At 41.1% G+C, this 18973-nt stretch overlaps 1 protein-coding gene across 1 annotated transcript; it reads left to right on the forward strand.

Moving 5' to 3' along the window:
• The first annotated feature begins 88 nt into the window (after positions 1–88).
• On the forward strand, positions 89–17938 carry tbx1 (T-box 1). Its single transcript, NM_001035118.1, is given in 7 exon segments — positions 89–1041; positions 5161–5262; positions 7342–7513; positions 8035–8190; positions 12237–12304; positions 13430–13527; positions 16426–17938. Coding segments are annotated over 7 exon segments (1392 nt in total). The 5' UTR covers positions 89–631; the 3' UTR covers positions 16812–17938.
• The last annotated feature ends 1035 nt before the right edge of the window (positions 17939–18973 follow it).

Below are 18973 nucleotides of genomic sequence, written 5' to 3' on the forward strand. Positions count from 1 at the left end.
GAGAGAGAGGAGGGGGTACTTACAGGGTGACGCCTTATATAACTGCACTGAAAAGTGGGTGCCCTGAGGAGGAAGCGCTGATGAGAAGAGGCACTTGGGTGTCAATCATCTGCTTAGAGCTGCTTAGAGTCTCCCAGGCGAGGAAGAGGCGAGTTACCTGCAGCTCTCGCTTATCCAAATCGCAGTAGGAACTGGTTGGTGGCAGGAGGGCGGGGGGGCTGCCTGCCTGAGCACGAAAGCAGCTAAGTCTCCTGCACAGACACAGCCGCAGCCTACAGAGGGGAAGGGAGCACAGACTGGGGCAGTACTCAGCGAGAGCGCAAAAGGCACACGGCAAGGACACAAAGGATCTATTTTATTCAATGGGAATGTTACCCACTTGCAGGCTACACCGGGCACTGCCAGCAGTACCAGCCAGTCCCTGCCTTGTCTAACCTACTCGCTGGGCTCAGCTTACTCCAGGGAGAGGGAGCAACAGGCAACTGAGCGCACAGCACTTTCCCCATTCTGCTGCCCCACAGCCAAAGCTCGGGATCCCCGCACCTTCCCAAACCCCCTGCCCCACGGACGGAGTGGAACAGCCACACATTAACCCTTTGTTTTCTCCCCCTCTTCCCTGTCTATTCCTGGGATGATCTCGGCCATCTCCAGCCCCTGGCTCACCCAGCTCTCCCATTTTTGCGATGTTGCAGCTTTCACGGCCAACAGCCTGAGCAGCCTGAACGCATCGGGGGGCTACCACCTCTCCCCTTCCCCAGGGGACCCCTACAGCCAACATGAGCCCCACTACGAGCCCTGCTCCGCCAGCCAGCACTCGTACAGCTTCGGCCATGCCTGCCCAGAGCCTGAGAGTGGAGCCTCCTCCTCAAGCTGCGCCTCCTCCACCCCGGGGAGCGGCAGCACTGGCAGCAGCGGCAGCAGCAAGGCCCCAGTGAAGAAGAACCCCAAGGTGGCCAACATCACCGTGCAGCTGGAGATGAAAGCTCTGTGGGACGAGTTCAACCAGCTGGGCACTGAAATGATAGTCACCAAGGCTGGCAGGTAAGCACCATATTTTGCAGGGGGTACTACTGTTGCCCCCGCTGTGCCAAAGAGAGGGTGGGAGTAAGCGATGCCATTTATAGAGAAATGATTTCATTATAGGGATATGTGGGGCTTTCAGTAGTTTCACACGCACACGGGCTGGAATCGGAATAATCCCCATTTTTTGTTGCACACTCCTTCTAAAGCAGCCCCCAGTTACTCCGCATCGCCTTTATATTTCCCAGATTTGCACTGAGTGACAGGCTGTGGGCACGGGCACCTAGTGTGGCTAGATTTGTACCCACTAAGTGTTGTGCATGACATTTCTCCCCCATTGCTAAAACACAGTCTGGGTGGGTTCTGCTGCATTTAAACAACTAAGGCTAATGAGGGTTTTGAAACCCCAAGAGGCTGGCTGCTCCCAGCACTTTTTTTTTAGAAAATAAAAGTAAAGAAACAGGGACTGGGGCTCTACCATAAATTTACGCTCAAAAAATTCAATGTGGCCAAAGCAACCATCTCAGCCACCGAAACCAACATAAAGGAAAAAAAAAAACTATATAGTCCCTTAAATTAGATAAAATATGCTCATTCTCCTTCTATAAAAGGAGAACAGAAAAACAGAAATAATATAGATTACATATGAACATATTATAACTCGCCCTCCTAGTAAATATTAGGGACTGTAGCATAATAACAACAATAACTCTACGAGGCAGATCAGAAGTTCTGATTTAAAGTCTAAAGACACATGCTGGCTGCACTTAATAAAACTAAAATAGATAAAAGATTATTAAATAGAAAACATTTTGTTCAGTCCACAATATAGGAAAGTAGTTGGGATTCTACCTGTATACTTAAATCACATACTTCTTTGTAAGACCTGAGTGCTGCATATGTGTATGTGTGTGTAATACATATATATATTTTTTTTTCCATCCTTAATAAAATGTATCACTTATGGCAATTGTAGATTGGTAAATACACTCACTCTAAATAGAAAGTACTCTGCCAAAGCAGACTTTAGAAAATGTTTCCTTTCCAAATACTGCCCGCATCTGATTATTACAGACATTATATTTTATATATATATATATATATATATATATAGTTCATTATTTCATCCGGCCAGTCTTGTAGACTTAATCCTTGTTAAATAGAAAATAAAATGTGTGTGCATATATATATATATCATTCGCAATGTTTGAACGGTCAAAATTATATATGATTAGGATGCATATAAGATGAATATATTAATATAATTATACACTAATATTTACATAGGAGCTATATAATATATATATATATATATATATATATAAAAGTATATTGTTATCGTATATTAAATTGTCCAATGTTTTTCCTCTTGATAATAAAAAGGATGCGTTTGTATAAGTACGTATATTAAGACATACTTATAAAACGCCAACATTTTAATGTAGAATAAATTGGTGTTTATACTGAACATACAGATTACATACAAACACCAATAATCTATACAAAAGGTAGCAAGCGCCCATATTATGTGTGTGTGTGTATATATATATATAAATATATATACACCACTCACTGATTCTATATTATTTGTTTCTATAATAATTGTTTACCTAAATTAAACAGACAGACAGATCCTTTAAATCAGATGTTCATTTTGTTCTCCTTGGTCAAAATACTGCAAAGGGGAAACATAGAGACCAGCTAATAAGTGCTGAGTAATTATGTGGTTCTTTAACATAAAAGGTCAGAGGAATGAAGGCCTGTATCCTGGGGTAGCCTTATGGCTCAGTGTAGAGGTCCTGGTACATACACAGGCCCTGGCAGTGAGGGTGGCTGATCTCTGTTGGGAGGCTCTGGCCCACACCGAATGCTTGGAGTAGTTACTGCCCCCCACGTACTATGGAGCTGATCCGTGGGCTTTTAGGAACTTCCCTCTCTGTTTGCTCATTTCCCCCTTAAAGCTCAGGGTAAATATTATTCCAAGTTACTAAATCCAATTACCTCCCAACAGGTGACTGAGCAGAATAGGCCATTTTATGCCTAAAGCTGAGAGAAGGGAATACAATAAGGTTGGATGGGGGGGATCTGATTAATATTAGGCATGTGACGTGGACCCCCGGATTAACCCTTTTTGTATTTACTAGTAAATTGCTATTGTATTCATGGGATTGACCAAATAGATATTGCAAATCCCTGCCCTCCCCCGGGCCCTCAAGCACAGGATTCTGTCCCATTCCAATACAGCCAGGGCCTGGATACAGAACCAATAACCGCAGTGCAGAATCTCTAGAAATCATGCCATCTAATAAGCATACACTGTGCCACTTTAGTCATGCCATCTGACCTATATTGTACCATGTAATTTCACTATTAGTATTAACAAGGGGGGTTAATGTGGCGTTAACTCTTTCACTTCCTTTGATGATAAAAGGTTTATATGTAAATGAAAGGAAGCTGATAAGGAATCTGCACATCTGTAACACTTTAAGTGTCTCCCAGGTGGGTTTTAGGAACCCACTGTGTCTTCAGGAAAATGTTTTCCTAGCTGCCAATTATCCTTGGGCCTTGTTTGTTAAACTAAATTGGAATATCTACTGGGGAGTTAGTGGAAGATTTTTCCCGGCTGCTGCTAACTGTAAAATATTTAGTCGTTCCTGCCGGCAAATGTCTGTATTTTTTTTTTTTTTGCATAATCAATATATATATATTTGTATTTTTTGTTTGGTATCTTTCATTTCATACAACATTAATACTGTGAACATTTCAGGACAAGAACTTATAGCGATAACTAACTATATAGCTAGAGGTAAATCAAATGAGGACGTACTAGCACAGTTAAATCGAAACATTAAGAAGTAACTGTCTTTAAACTGGCTGCGCAGTTCCTTAGTGCAGAATTGCTCCAAACATTTGGTAACGGCCCCCTAATTATACAGTATATGTTTAAAATATATTTATTTTATTACCATATCAACCGAATTCAAACCAAGTGCATTGAAACAGGAATTGTTTGCATCCATTCCCTCGCTCTGTTAGTGCTATACACCCAATACGCTGCCAGATTTCATCTTTCAGAAATAATTTTCCATTGCAATCAGACGGTGCCTAACCTGAGAAAGCCATTGAATTATTCAAGCGGGAGCAGTGACATCTCTAGTTACAAACTGGTGTCTGGCCTTTTAGCTGCAGAGCCGGGGAGAGGGAAGGGACCCCCACCCGAGAGATCTGTGCCCTTTGTTTGGGGCTAGCGTGAAAGGAATGTAATAAATGACATGCTCTTGCACTCAGAGCCCAGTGCAACTTGTTTAAGGAGTAAATTAGTTAAAAGCACTTCTCAGGGAATGTGTCCCCGCTCATCAGGTGTGTGTTTAACCTGTGTGTCCGCCACTCATGCACTAACTGCCCACGACTGCGCCCAGAGAAAGCTATGCCTGGCAGGCTAAAGCACAGTTGCTTGTGGCAGCATTCCTGCTGGGCTGCACTGTCTTTGCCTTCATTCTTATTTCTGCTAACAAATTAGGGGCACATTCAGATAAGCTGACATCATGGTTCTTTGTACAGCGAAATAAGATGGACAGGAAAAGAATATTAATAACTAATTAGTTGAAGGTCTTCCCGAAAAGGTACGGTAGCTGAATTATGTGCATAAACATGACACATATATATATATACATATATATATCAGTATATAGTTTTCAAAATGATCTGCCACAATGGAAGTTGTATTTTGTTGTGTTTTTCGTTGTGTTTTCGATAGGGTATACACAAGTCCTTGGGTGCAGAATAGAGACTGCTTTATTGCTTATCTGCTGGAGAGATAAAACAAGTTATATTTATCAGTGCGATCAATGAAATGTAGCCTGGAGCTGCTATCCTGAATCTTTTCCCCTTTTCAATCCTTTGAAACTGATACCACAATCCACATGCAAGTCCCAATTAAATGCTATTCAGGAAGGGCCATCAATCTAAAGAAATGTCATGCAAACCTGAGTGTGAAAAATAGAAAGAGAAAAGGGAATGGAGTTAATAAAATATATGCTGATAGTCGGGGTGATTGTACAGCTGCTAGGGCATCCCTATTACCTTCCACTGTACCCTCTGTCTTCTCACCCAGCTGACATTCTTCTTCTCTCCTGCCAGGCGTATGTTCCCCACCTTCCAGGTTAAGATTTTTGGGATGGATCCCATGGCTGATTACATGTTATTAATGGACTTTGTACCAGTGGACGATAAACGGTATCGGTAAGTAAAATAAACCATGGCACAGAAGTGGGGATGGGGAGGGGGGTTCACAATGTTTGCACCAATACACAGCAACCTAATCCTTCATCCAGCCTTTGGCCTATAAGCACAAAAGGATGTTAACCCAAATAATATCCGCATCAACAATGTTTGTGACTTTATAATTACTGATTAACATTTTGATTTCATAAACATAGTTGTGAGGTTTCAGAACACACACATACACATCTGTACAACAGTAAGAAAATTATGCACAAACACATAAATACACAAATACTAAAATGATGTATACACGCCTCTGTGAAAAATCATCAAAACACACAGGAAAAATGATGCGAGAACATGTAAGAGCGTATGTATAATTTCACACACATATTATATATATATATATATATATATATATATTTAATTTTAAGCACATCAAAAACAAAAACATATGTTTAAAAATGTATTACATTGAGAAGGAAATGAATCTGGTGCAAATGTGTGCCCGAATGTGAGCACTTGTGTAAGGGCGCTCTCTGTGCTTATGCTGTGTGGTTAGGTGTGTGTGTCTCTGTGACACTGAACTATTGTGTGTCTATAAATGTGAATGTTGTGTCAGTGTAAGACCTAGGCACATTTAATTTAACACACCCAAGTTCCCCCATCTATCTATCTTTAGCCATAAAAACAAGCAGAGTTCCTGTCTGAAATGTTTTTTCAAGGGGATCTTTTTCCCCAGCCCCAGCTAAAGACTCAAGATTCAGCTCCGCACCATAAAAATGATTAAAATGTATTTTTCTACAGCTGGAAAGAATGCGGATCCTTTGGTGTATAATATATCTTGCAAATCTGGCTCCCCGCCGGTATAAGATCCCCTTGTTTCACCCCACAATACTGTAAGATTGGCGCTAACAGGCGCTCGCACAATTCCCAAACCAAAATAAATAGATGAGGACAACGTATATCTCCCCAGCTCAGGAAATGTGGTTTTATGGAAGGCCTGTGTGTATTGTAATTATATTCTGGTACCAATGCTTGTGTGTGTACATGTAATTATAAGGTATAAAAACGCCTTGTGTGTTTTTATTGCAGGGATTTAAAAAGGGTCTATGTTCAAGCTCGTTTTAAAAATATTGTTGCAGTTAGTATTCTATTTTATGTACACACTTTAAGGTGAATGTTTTAGGTGAATGTCAAATGAAAGGCGCGTCATGCTACATGATTCCAGTCAGCCGTGTGCACAATTTGTTATTTACAAACACACCGGCAGATCAAGTTTTTGTGATGTTAGCGCAATTTCATAATGAGGCAGTAATGCCGCACGCCTGCCTGCAGAACTGTTACAGAATTTGGATTTCTTTTTTTACATTCAATTAAAAGTGCATTGGTTTATTGCAGTATTCGTAGAATAAGAAAATGGTGATGGATGTTTAGTTTTTAGGGCAACGTGATCAGCTAGAACTGTAATCTAAATGCTGTCACTTAAGGGCTAGTGGCTGCAGATCTGGCTAGGAAATGACATTACTGATTGTAGCAGATCTCTTAACGTCAACAAGTCTGTACTTTCAGCTTCAAATCACTCCAAATTCCCGAGATCCTGTGTAATATTAATGCCATAGGCACAGAAGTATTTCCTGATGGGTTTGAACTGTTTATAGGGGGGTTGTTGAGATCACTTTGTAATATTTCCAGTCGATTTCATACAGACAATATATTTGTTTTATTGTTTGTTTGTTGTGGGGCTTTTTGTTTGTTTTCTTTCCTTTGTTTAAATGGGAAAATAAGGCAGAGAATACATGATCTCTTCCTGTACCGGTTGTAGTTTCTATCTAAATTCCATTAGAAAAGAGAAAGGCTGATGACCTGGGGAAAGTTCTTTCTCATAGCGAAAGAGGGGATGAGGGCAGTTGAAGGAACTGCCAGTTTCAGATCTGAAAAAAGATTCTTATTTGATGCACAAAACCAATTTATCATATGCAAATCAAAGATAAGTGTAAATAAATCTTCCTTCCATTGCTATTTGTTCCATTGTGAGTGCTGCCTTGGAGAGGCGCAGTGACCTTGCCACTAAATAGCACCTATGTCCCCCCCCAGGTACGCCTTTCACAGCTCCTCCTGGTTAGTGGCAGGCAAAGCAGACCCGGCCACCCCCGGCAGGGTTCACTATCACCCGGATTCTCCAGCCAAAGGGGCCCAGTGGATGAAGCAAATCGTGTCCTTTGACAAACTGAAACTGACTAATAACTTATTGGACGACAACGGCCATGTGAGTATGAGAAGGGCTTGTACCCCAGTAGTAGGGGTCAGGAATGGCTGCCTCCATTGCATCATGGGCTAATGGAAAGACTTTGTGTGTGTGGGAGGGGGGCTCATTTTGTGTTTCCAAACCATTGTTACAGTTGCATGCAAAGATCTATTTACATCTGCCATCTATCAATCACAATTCCCTGTATTCCTGTATTGCACACAGAACAGGAGGCAGCACGCTTCAAAGCAAGGATCTAGTCTGTGGCTCCCCACCTGTCACCAAACACTACCACATGCTTGCAGAGGATGCTGGGAAATGTAGTTTAGCGAGACATGGGGAGTCCCTATCATTCTCTCTTAGAATCAGACATGGTTTATTCTCCATACAACTAATCCTTCACCAGACATAACCATTAGCGCAGACAGTAATAGCACCTAAAACTGAGTGGGGGGCAGTTGCCTTTTTTAGGTTCCCCTAAAAGAGCTACAGATGTGAGGCGAATTGAGCTCGGCTGATCTGTCCCCGTTTTATTATTGCAGATCATCCTAAACTCCATGCACAGGTACCAGCCCCGCTTCCATGTGGTCTACGTGGATCCGAGGAAGGACAGCGAGAAGTACGCAGAGGAAAACTTTAAAACGTTTGTGTTCGAGGAGACGCGCTTTACTGCAGTGACGGCCTATCAGAACCACAGGGTGAGTAGGGCTGGAGCTTATTAGGCAGCCGCGGCGCTCCCAGTACAGTCTCCCCAGTACAGTCTCCCAGTACAGGCTCCCAGTACAGGCTCCCCAGTACAGTCTCCCAGTACAGGCTCCCCAGTACAGTCTCCCAGTACAGTCTCCCAGTACAGGCTCCCCAGTACAGTCTCCCCAGTACAGTCTCCCAGTACAGCCTCCCCAGTACAGGCTCCCCAGTACAGCACGGAGCAGTCTCCCAGTACAGCACGGAGCAGTCTCCCAGTACAGTCTCCCAGTACAGCCTCCCATACAGTCTCCCAGTACAGCACGGAGCAGTCTCCCAGTACAGCCTCCCATACAGTCTCCCAGTACAGCACGGAGCAGTCTCCCAGTACAGCACGGAGCAGTCTCCCAGTACAGCACGGAGCAGTCTCCCAGTGATGGATGATGGGCCGGAAAGAGCCAGAGCAGCCGAGGCTCGCACACTAGGGGTTTGCTCGCACGGAAACCCAAGCTCCTTGGCTTACAAATAAATACATTTCCCGCTTATCCTTTGCCCAATTCCTGGCCCTGTGAGCGCGTCACTTCCAATTAGGAAAAGGCCGTTATTAAGAAGGCAGAGTAGCATTTACATTATGCGCATATAGGCCCGGATACTAGTGTTACAGAATAAACACTTCCCAGGGAAGCGCGCTGCCTCTATAGACTAAATAACCCTCCGGCCACAAGCTCAATAGGGCCTTGAACCTGGCTAATGGCTCGCAGGGAGCTAGGGAACCTGCTCGCCCTCTCACGCACTGCATTCTGGGGAAATGTGCCTATTCCAGTTCTATAACCTGACTTCCAGCAGCGGCCCGAATTGGAATTAGAGAAAACTAATGTCCGAATTGTTCTACTATAATTCGCTCTTAGTGATCATTTGTATGACGTAAAACTAAAGCTATAATGCAATTTGTACTGCAGTATTTCTCGGGAGTCCATTGACCTGTATAAAACCAATTGCAACTGAGGAGATATTTCCTATATATCGTGTCACACCCCCGTACCTAATTACCTCAGGGAAACAATATTTTTATCATATAGCAACAATGCTATGGACAATGTACTGGCTACTTTAAGCGACGTCTCTGTACATGGGTTTAGGTTATAATGTAGGAAAACGAATGTATCCCGGTAGTTCTGTTTATCTTGTAACGGTATGAGGAGAATAAGCAGTTATTGCTGCCGCTATACAATGGCGCAGAATAAGCAAAGCGCAGCAGGAGGAGGGCGCAATATGCGATATTATTATTGTATAGCCACGATTCCGTATAGAGAAGCGGGCGATGTTTCGCCCTTGAACTGCTCCAAATTTGTTTTATAAATATCTAACATGGAGTGTAAATGTACAATATTCCCTGGACACGGGCTCCACCCTATGTGAACAAGTTATATGAATTATTAGCCAGGTCAGAGGTCTGGGGCACTGGCATAGACAATGCCCATAGATTGGCAAAGTTTTTAGCCCGGGACTTGGTGCACTCGCTGCTCTGAGCAGTCAGGAGGCGGCTCTCCGGCTGTAGGACACACTGAGGCTGCTGCCATATCCCTGATGATGTGGGACAGCTGCTCCGTGTCTGCCCTGCTTCCCCCATCTCCCCGGCCTGTCTCTCTCCTGCTTTCTATCAGCCAGGCCCCTCAATCTGAACCCTGTCACCACAGAAGTTGCCCCTTCCGGGAGCCTTAGCCCAGCACTTCTCTGCTTAGCGCCAAAAGGAGAAGGCGGCATTAATGGGCCACTGTGGGGTAGGCAGAGCCCATTGAGCCAGTACCCCAGCTGAGCCTATAGTGCCACAAAACGTTTCTTAAAAATGATGAAATGTTAATAATTTACTAAGAAAAAATGGCCCATATTCCCAGTAATAAAAAAGGTATGATTTAGGGGGGGAAAAACTGTTAACCATTACCAGCACAACATGTAGCCTACTAACACATTAAAAGGAAACTCCGCTCATTTGTTTGCATAATAAAAAGAAAATATAGTTCTAAGCAACCTTACAATATTTATTCATTTTATATTTTTAAAGTTCTATAGAAAGCAGTATATGTCCAGCTGGGTATATTTTCTGCCCTGGTGGTTCTGACTCTTAAAACAATGTAGCAGAAGCCAGTTAACTCACAGACCTGTAAAGAAGCATGTCAAGCATTATTAAATACTGATTTTAACAACATTTAAATTTACAAATAAAATGTAAAACATTTGAATAAAAAATACTAGATAATTGCTTATAATTATTTTATTATGCAAACACAAATAAAAAATGTAATATAAGCTTCAGATTTTCATTGACAGTTAGGTCTAATATGTCTTTTGGGGGGGGTCAAGCAGATGTATTAGAGCTAACTCACATAAATGATTCCAGCACAAACAAAACCTAACAAAATAATTGTCCTGCATGTAGAGAGATAAGATTTCTTCTGATTTTAAGAGTGAGTTCTAAAAGGAGCCATCCATATTAGACCCAACTGCCAATCTAAATCAGACTTTTGCATGAAGAGAGATATATGCTGAGGGAGGGATTGTGAAGAGTAAAGGTGGCCATACACGCACCGATATTATCGTACAAAACCTCGTTTCGTACGATAATCGGTGCGTGTATGGCATGTCGGCGAGTCGACCGATATCGCAGGAAGCTGCCGATATCGGACGACTCGCCGATCGGACAAGTTTGAAAATTTTGATCGGGCGCCATAGAAGGCGCCTGACCAAAATTCTCCCTTCAGAGCTGAATCGGCAGAAGGAGGTAGAAATCCTATTGTTTCTACCTCCTTACCTGCCGATTCAGCCCTGAATGGTGTGTGGCGGATCTTACGATGTTTCGTGCGACCGATGGTCGTACGAAACATCGTCGGATCGCCACGTGTATGGCCACCTTAAAGGTGGCCATAGACGGCAGATTTCAGCTGCCAATTGGGGTCTTTTAGGCCAATTCAGCAGCTTATCTGCCTGTGTATGGGCACCCTCAATGGGCCTACCCAACTAAAATTGGCCATATCTCGATTGGGTAGGTTTCCCTTCAGATCGGGGGCTGCATCAGCTCGTTGATGAGTTCTGCCGGCCCATATATCCGCTAAAAAGATTATTCTGATATCGCCCACCTATGTTGGGCATATCAAGAGACATCCACTTGATCGCTCCCTGTATTGACACCTTTAATTAATTATTTCTGAAAAAGTACATAAATTGTAGATTTAGAAAATTTATTATTCAGTACGATGAGGCTTATTCAATGTTCACTCATTAAATAGTTACCCTTTAACTATAATATAAATTCACCTGGCATCTCCAGTACTGATGGATTTTGGCCTATAACACACATGAGTAAAGCTCTAGTGCATAAAACACCATATGTGCCATGAACCTTATAATTGAGAAAATAACCGCTTTTAGTAAATCAGGGCTCCTGGGTGAAGGCAACAATGCAAGTACAGTACCCTTGGAACTGATTCACTAACAACTAACTGTAACAAAATGAATGAAATTATTTCTGCTGCTTCCTGCTGTTGAACACTGTGCCAAGGCTGCCTGCAGATGGCAGCATATGTGCCAACCTCTGTTTGGGTGTTCTAATTTAGTAGAACACCTGGTGTCATGGGAACTGTGGCACATAGGAGAAATTCTAAACTGCAACATTTCAGAATTAGTATATAATATGTTTATGTGTTAGGAAATGCAGCCAATGTACAGACGACGGAGCCCATATATTTCTGGAGAAGCCAGAAACCACACACATGGTGCCATTTGGGTTTGATTTCTTTCTTTGGAGAGATAGCATCAAAGATTGATTGGACAAACTGATCATTTGGGTATGGTGGAGGGGGGCATGCACAGATGATTTGTACAGTTTGGTGGAATATCTGTGCATACTTTCAAAGAAAAAAACTTACCACTGACATTGGAGGAAACACAGCTGTGCATGTGTGCATGTGGCAGAAAAGCAGTTGCTCTTACGGCACAATAGCCGGCTGAAGACAACAGTTTAGAACAAAGTCCACTAATACCCTTTCCTTTTTGTCCTCTTCAGATTACACAACTGAAAATTGCTAGTAATCCATTTGCCAAGGGATTCAGAGACTGTGACCCGGAAGACTGGTGAGTATATTTTTCCACAGAATGGAAAAGTTTAACAATAGGATGCAGAGCGCTGCTGTTGGTTAAAGGAGTTAATATAGAAGTTACTGATGCTATTAACCCATTTACTGCCCAAAGGCTACAGCAAACAAGTGGCAGAAAAGGGTTAACTTCCTTTTGTTTTGTTACTAATGAGTTAAGTACAGAAAGCAATTTCTTAAAAAAATAGCCTTTTGCAGTACATTATCTGGGAGCCTGTGTAGGTGCATGTGCTTGCATGTCTGCCTGGGGCTGCTGTATGGTGTGTTTGCACAATACACACAACTCCTAATGCATAAAGGAAAAGGAAATAAAACAATTTGCTTTCTACCATGCTTGTATTTTTATATACAGCTTATTTCAGGGGTTCTTAAATTATGGGCCAGGCCCCCATGCTGTTTAGCGTAGGTCTCTCTTAAATGGGAAGTATACTCCCTTTGTTACATAAGTTCATAAAAAAATATATGTTTTTGCTGTTTCCTAAGCTAATCAAGTCAAACAGCAAAACTGAAACAACTTCATGTTTGGTCCTTGGGAGGTAGATAATGCGATTAACAGTACAGAAAATCATAACTCCATTATGCAGGGGGATCTGTGCAGTGGTAATTCAGTCATCTGGTAAGGACCAAAATGTAGTAGATTTAATCTCTTTTGTAATTTAAACAAAAGGCAAAAACTCATTTTCATTGAATTTATGTTTAAAGATGGTGTATTACCACTTTACTATGTGAAATGTCTCACAATAAAAAATGCTATTAAAACTGGGTCAGTTGACAATTTTTGGCCCATAAAACTGATTTTATACCATAAAAATATTGCATAAATATTGTATCTAGATACCCAAACCAGAAAGGTTTGGTTATCTAGAGCATTCTGTGATTATATAGAGCCATGTATTAATACTATATGTCTTTAGCATGACACAACCTGGGTTTTTAGCCCACAGGTGTCGGTTTTTAATAATTTAAACACCAGAAACCAGATACAAATTGGTCAAAGTCTAAGATTTACCAAAGACAGTATTGGAAGCAGAGATAGAGCTACATTAGAGATTTTAGTCTTTGTTCTGGAAAACTCTGCCTAACCTTCATGCTTCTAAATTTGCAGGCCCAGAAATCACAGGCCTGGATCCCTCCCTCTTATGAATGCCTTTGCAAGGTCTAGGAATCCTGTGTCATCACCCCCACAGAATGGAAGTGACAAAGGTCAGTAGAAATTCTCAGACTTTATCATCAGTGTCATTTACACATGACAGCATTACCAACTACAGTTCTTGTTTTTTTTTAAGCGTAAGGTTCTATCATTTAAAGCTCCTAAAACAGTCCAGTCAAGTTGTAGAATATACAATCCGTTGGTCAGATACTCAAATAAATGTCTCTGTGTGCACAATACACAGGTATTGCACACTGATGCACTTACTAAGATCCAAAGTAAGTATTTTCATGCCATTAAAACCAGGAATGACATGGTAGATAAACCCTACTGACATCTAGTCTGTATTTTCTCTGCATCATTTTTAAAAACTAGCAGTATATTTTGGCCTTGTTGTCCATGGCCTTTACACTAGTAAGCTACAGTCATTGGTAAATATGACACATAGTGGTGTAATTACCACATATTTTTCCCATTTTTGTCTTACAAACAAAAAATGCAGCTCATTCTGTGAGTGTCCCAAATGTTTAGCAGTCTAGTATTGTGCGGTGAAAATAGATTTACAGCTCCTTGAAAATATGACCTTCATATCATGAACTGGCCCAGGAATCATGGCTGTAATCCAGTTAGGAAACAGAAGTGTGGCACCACACACACCAATAATTACACTGGCACAACAACACTACCATGAATATACAGGTAATTTGTATCCTGGATGACAAGGCAAAGTATTTATATCCACATTAAATAACTGCAGTATGCATGCAAGCCTTTAAAAGGCAAATAATGAGTTCATTTAACCCTTTGGGGGGGTCACAAAGCTAGCAAGTTTAAGTTCAGAAGCTTGCCCATGACCTCTGCTTCTTACCATTCCCCAGCAACAGTAGCAAGTAATTGCCTGGCAGCATAGCTTGCCATACAGCAGTGCTGCAGACTAGCCAGACAGATAAGGCTGCAAGCCATACTGGTATTCTGGGGGCCTGTTGGATGGAATATTCTCACTTTTTCAGCAGAGACAATGCAAAGTTTTGCATGCATGCCCACTACGCTCCTGCAGCTGAATGCAGTCTGCTTCTCATCAGAGTAGTCTGAATCAATCACTAAGGGAGACTAAAGTTGTCCATACCACAGAGCTGTAATTAAGTCTCTTAAATTGGACGTACACAGGATTCATGTTGCCCTATGAATTTATTATATCTCTTCTCCAGAACATGCTATAAATGGATAGTCAGTCTGCAACATGGAGAAAGCTGGACAGCAGTGCTTTAAATAATGCATGGTGGAGTACAGGTCAGACATACATGTAATCTTTTAGAGAGTGTAGAGAATCCAGACAGTTGTCTTTATGGTATCTAGCTGCAAGCAAATGAAAATAAAAGAGTCAATATCAGCAGGCTGACCCAAGTTTGGAATCCTGCCTTTTCACTATGATTAACCCTTTGAGCGCTGCTGGCTATGATCTTGACATATTTAAAGGAAGCCAGAAATATAAATCTTATATATATATATATGTGTGTGTGTGTGTGCATATATATGCACTAAAATATAACACATAATAAGGCACTTTGCAGTTTTGTGCAGCCCTCCATAGCCTGTCCTTAGCCTTATTCTAGGAATTTCCACATGGAAATACAATGGTTTTTTTTTATATTACCACACACACACCGTGGGAGCTTTCCATGCTACTGACGCTGGAGATTAGGAAACTGTCCCACACGGGTACTTTCTACATGTATTTATTTTCCATTATGAAGAGTAAACAGCTTTAGAGACAACCAGGGGCCCATCCTCTATAGCACACTTTGGCTCTGGCCAAATAAATACAGTCTGTATTTGTTTAGTGTTGCACAACTTCAAGAAATTTCAAGCGTGTACATACTTGTCAGTCATTTCATTCAGATTTCATCCCTGTAAGAATGGCTTGTCAGGAGGACACAGGATTCAGAGATCTACACAATGTTATTGAATGGTGTCTTTTCAGAAAGCAGTTTTGTTGCCCTTTTCTCCTCCCTCCACTCTGGCTGGATTAATGTGAAATACACAGTTTACTTTTCAGATAGACTTTCTTGTATTGTTGGCAGCTTCTGTGTTAGAGCCAATGGAGATCCCGGTGTTTATTTTACTAACATGGTTAAAGAATATTTGACCAGTTAATACAACAGCAAAAATAATAAATAGCTTTCCCCCCCTCTCTTTCTGTGCATTGCTTTTTCTGTAGTTTCTTTCTATCTGTCATGTTATGTTGAACCACAACTTGCCAGACACTGGGTAGTTTGGAGAATTAATCTTTGCAGTAGAAATTTACTGCAGAATGTGAGTGAACCAACATAAACTGATTTGGAATATCTTAATCCAAATTGCATTTGTGATATTTACACAGAGGTGAACTTTGTTATGAAAAATTTAGCAAAATCTAAATGCATATGAATGGCCATCTTTAGACCAATCCTGGCTTGCTATTTATGTTTATGTGGCACAGCAATGAAGAAGATAAGAATGGTAGTTATGGCACTGATCTTAGTACCTTCTATGACAAACATAATATATGTCTGTGTTTAATCTGGTAGAACTACTAACTTTACTAACTGTGAGTAACTTTAAGCCAAAAGTCTGAATCAAAGTAGGATCCAGGCCACCCTTGTGTTGCCATTGTGAGCCATAACTACCTGCTACTATAGCATGTGTAAACAAGCCCACATAATAATACAACTGCATGCATTTTCTTTATGCAGTCACTGAGGTACTGGACTATTTCCATTCAAAATGAGACCAAACTGTTTCTGATTTCTTAACAGTATGTTTTGAAAATGACCAATTTTTTCACTTTAGAAATTTAATGCAAATGGAAACATTTTAATCAGTCTGAAATATTAGATATATATATATAGAACAAATACTTTGCAGAACATTATGTTGGATGTGCGAGAGGTTAACAAAGGTTTTTTTTGCAGATGGAGATGGAAGAAGAGAATATGAAAGAGATACTAGTGGTACACCTCTTCATGGGGATGCAGCACATCAACAGCTTATGTCCCGTGTCCTCAGCCCTTCCCTGCCTGTTCCTGGTGGACTTGTACCTCTCAGTACTGGGAGACCCAGCCCCCCACATGAACTGCGCCTAGACCCCCATTCTCAAGGCTCAGAACCACTGCACCATCACCCCTACAAGTACCCAACCAGCTACGATCATTACCTAGGAGCAAAAACCAGACCGGCCCCCTATCCTTTGCCAAGTATCAGAGGACATGGCTACCATCATCATCCTATGAACCCAGCAGCAGCAAATATGTACTCAGGAGCTGGTGCACCAGGCAGTTATGAATATGGGCCAAGATAACATCTTGGCAGGAGGCTATTCTTACTGAATGACTATTTAATTAATATGTAAGACAATGGATGTTTCATGCATGATTTTAATTATTCAGTAGTGTATGCTTTGGATGTTACATTACTGTTAAAATGAAAGCTGACCTCTCCCTTAAGTCACATGGACAGCCCTGCAGCTTTATCAGTAATTTGTGAAAGTCTTCATGCAAACAAGCTGGATCATCTAACAAATCCTGCTCGAGCTGTTCCGATATTACATCAGCAGAAAACAAGCAAAGGCACTTGAGTTCTTCGTCTTTTTTTTTTTTTTCTTTTATTTGTTCAAATGCTAACTGGAAACAGAGGGCAGACACGTAGAAAAGGAGGTGTCCATGGACCTCTGTACATGCCCATGTCTCCTTCTGCGTGTGAGGGGGTTACCTCATCCCACCCGACCTCCAAAAATGCACTGTTCAATTACTAACTGATTCCAGTCCACCCACCAATGGGCATTGACTTTTATGGGGCCTGGTGCACTATTCATGCTTGTAAGAAGCCATATACTTTGTTTTGCTGTTGGTTTTATTTTCAATTACTGGAAAAAAATGTTGAGTTGCCTCAGGTGCAGAGGAACTCTGAGGCGATATAAGCAGTTTCAGTGTATGATCTCTGTGTGTATATATTATATATATATATTTGGTCATAAAGGGTTTGTTATCAACCTATAGCAACCCACTGGCACAGTATGGTATATGGACAATGAAAGTGCCACTCCTGTCCATTTACAGAAGTACATTGCTGCTTCTACCTTCCTCAGAGTGCCACCGTTGTTCCCATAATCCACCTGCTGAGCTCATACAAAATTTGTTCTTCCAAAACCATTTAACCATAACCCCTACTGACTGCATTAGTATGTAATGACTCACCAAGAAATGTGTGTTTTGTGACTCAAACAATTATAAATTTGCAGTGTATTTTCAAAATGTAAGTCTGTTTACCTCCCCTAGATTTTTTTCCAGTGACAAACCATAGGAAGTTGGGTGGAAGGAAGTTTCCCATGACATTGCAGAATAATCATTTATCAAAGGAATCCATCGAGGTTGGAATATGGTTCTCTAAGGGCAGAAATATATAAAGTGTTACCTGTTTCAGACACTAGCTAATGATTCTGTTTCTCTTTCTTTTTATTTAACATTGAATAGCCACCTTTTGCACATCATTTCCACACAGGACACAGCGTAATAGAGCAAAATTACAGTGAAAGCATCGTTTTTGGGGGGAAAAAAGGCAAAACAGGAAAATAAAACAGCAAATCAATTAAAGAGACTCTATTTATGACAATTATTAATTATATTCCCCTTTCCCCCCTTACCTTGGCTTCATATTATTCAAACAAAGTTAAGTAAGAACAGCAATAACATACAAATTTAAACTAAAAAGAAATAGTTTCTCTACTTTTAAGCAACGTGCTGTCTAACCTCCCTATTTAGGCACACTTTTTGGTGTTGTGTGTCTTAGTAGTCGCGTAACTGGTTGCCCTAATCTGCAGTTCAAATCATACAGGCTGAGGCACAGGTGATAAGTGGGTAGAATAGGCATAACCAGAATCCTATAATAATCCCAGTAGTTTGAAGTAGTAAATACATTTGGCATTCACTGTGTGTGCTTTGCCGGCAATTTATGAAGTTGTGCCTACTGGGTCCAGCTCTAATAAACCACCCTCAGAATTAATTTTTTTTTTTTTTTTAAATTAACTTTAAATTAAACTTTAAATTAAACTTTTAAATTAACGGCGCAGACCATTGTGTTTTTCCATCATTTTACATGGTTACCTTCAACTTGTTATCCAGTTAAGCTGGCCGTACACTATAAGATCCGCTCATTTAGCTCGTTCTCCCGATATGCCCACCATTCTCCCAACGGTCGAATAATGATCTAAAGAAAAGCAGGAGACAGCCTGAATACAAAGATAAGTAATGAAATAATAATAATAGAAATTCTGCCTTGTAATGAATCTGCTTTCAGATGGCAGGGCTTAGTTGATCTCAGCAACCATATAGATAGAGAGAGAGGCACAAGAGAAACCCACATGCAAATAAAGACCAACTGCACATTGTCTATTTTATATACAGAGAAACTGTTCAATTAAATCCCCCACAGTTCCAACACTCACTTGCTTTATGTTTTTTTAAA

Source organism: Xenopus tropicalis, chromosome 1, assembly GCF_000004195.4.
Source record: "Xenopus tropicalis strain Nigerian chromosome 1, UCB_Xtro_10.0, whole genome shotgun sequence".
In the NCBI taxonomy this organism is placed as follows: Eukaryota; Metazoa; Chordata; class Amphibia; order Anura; family Pipidae; genus Xenopus; species Xenopus tropicalis.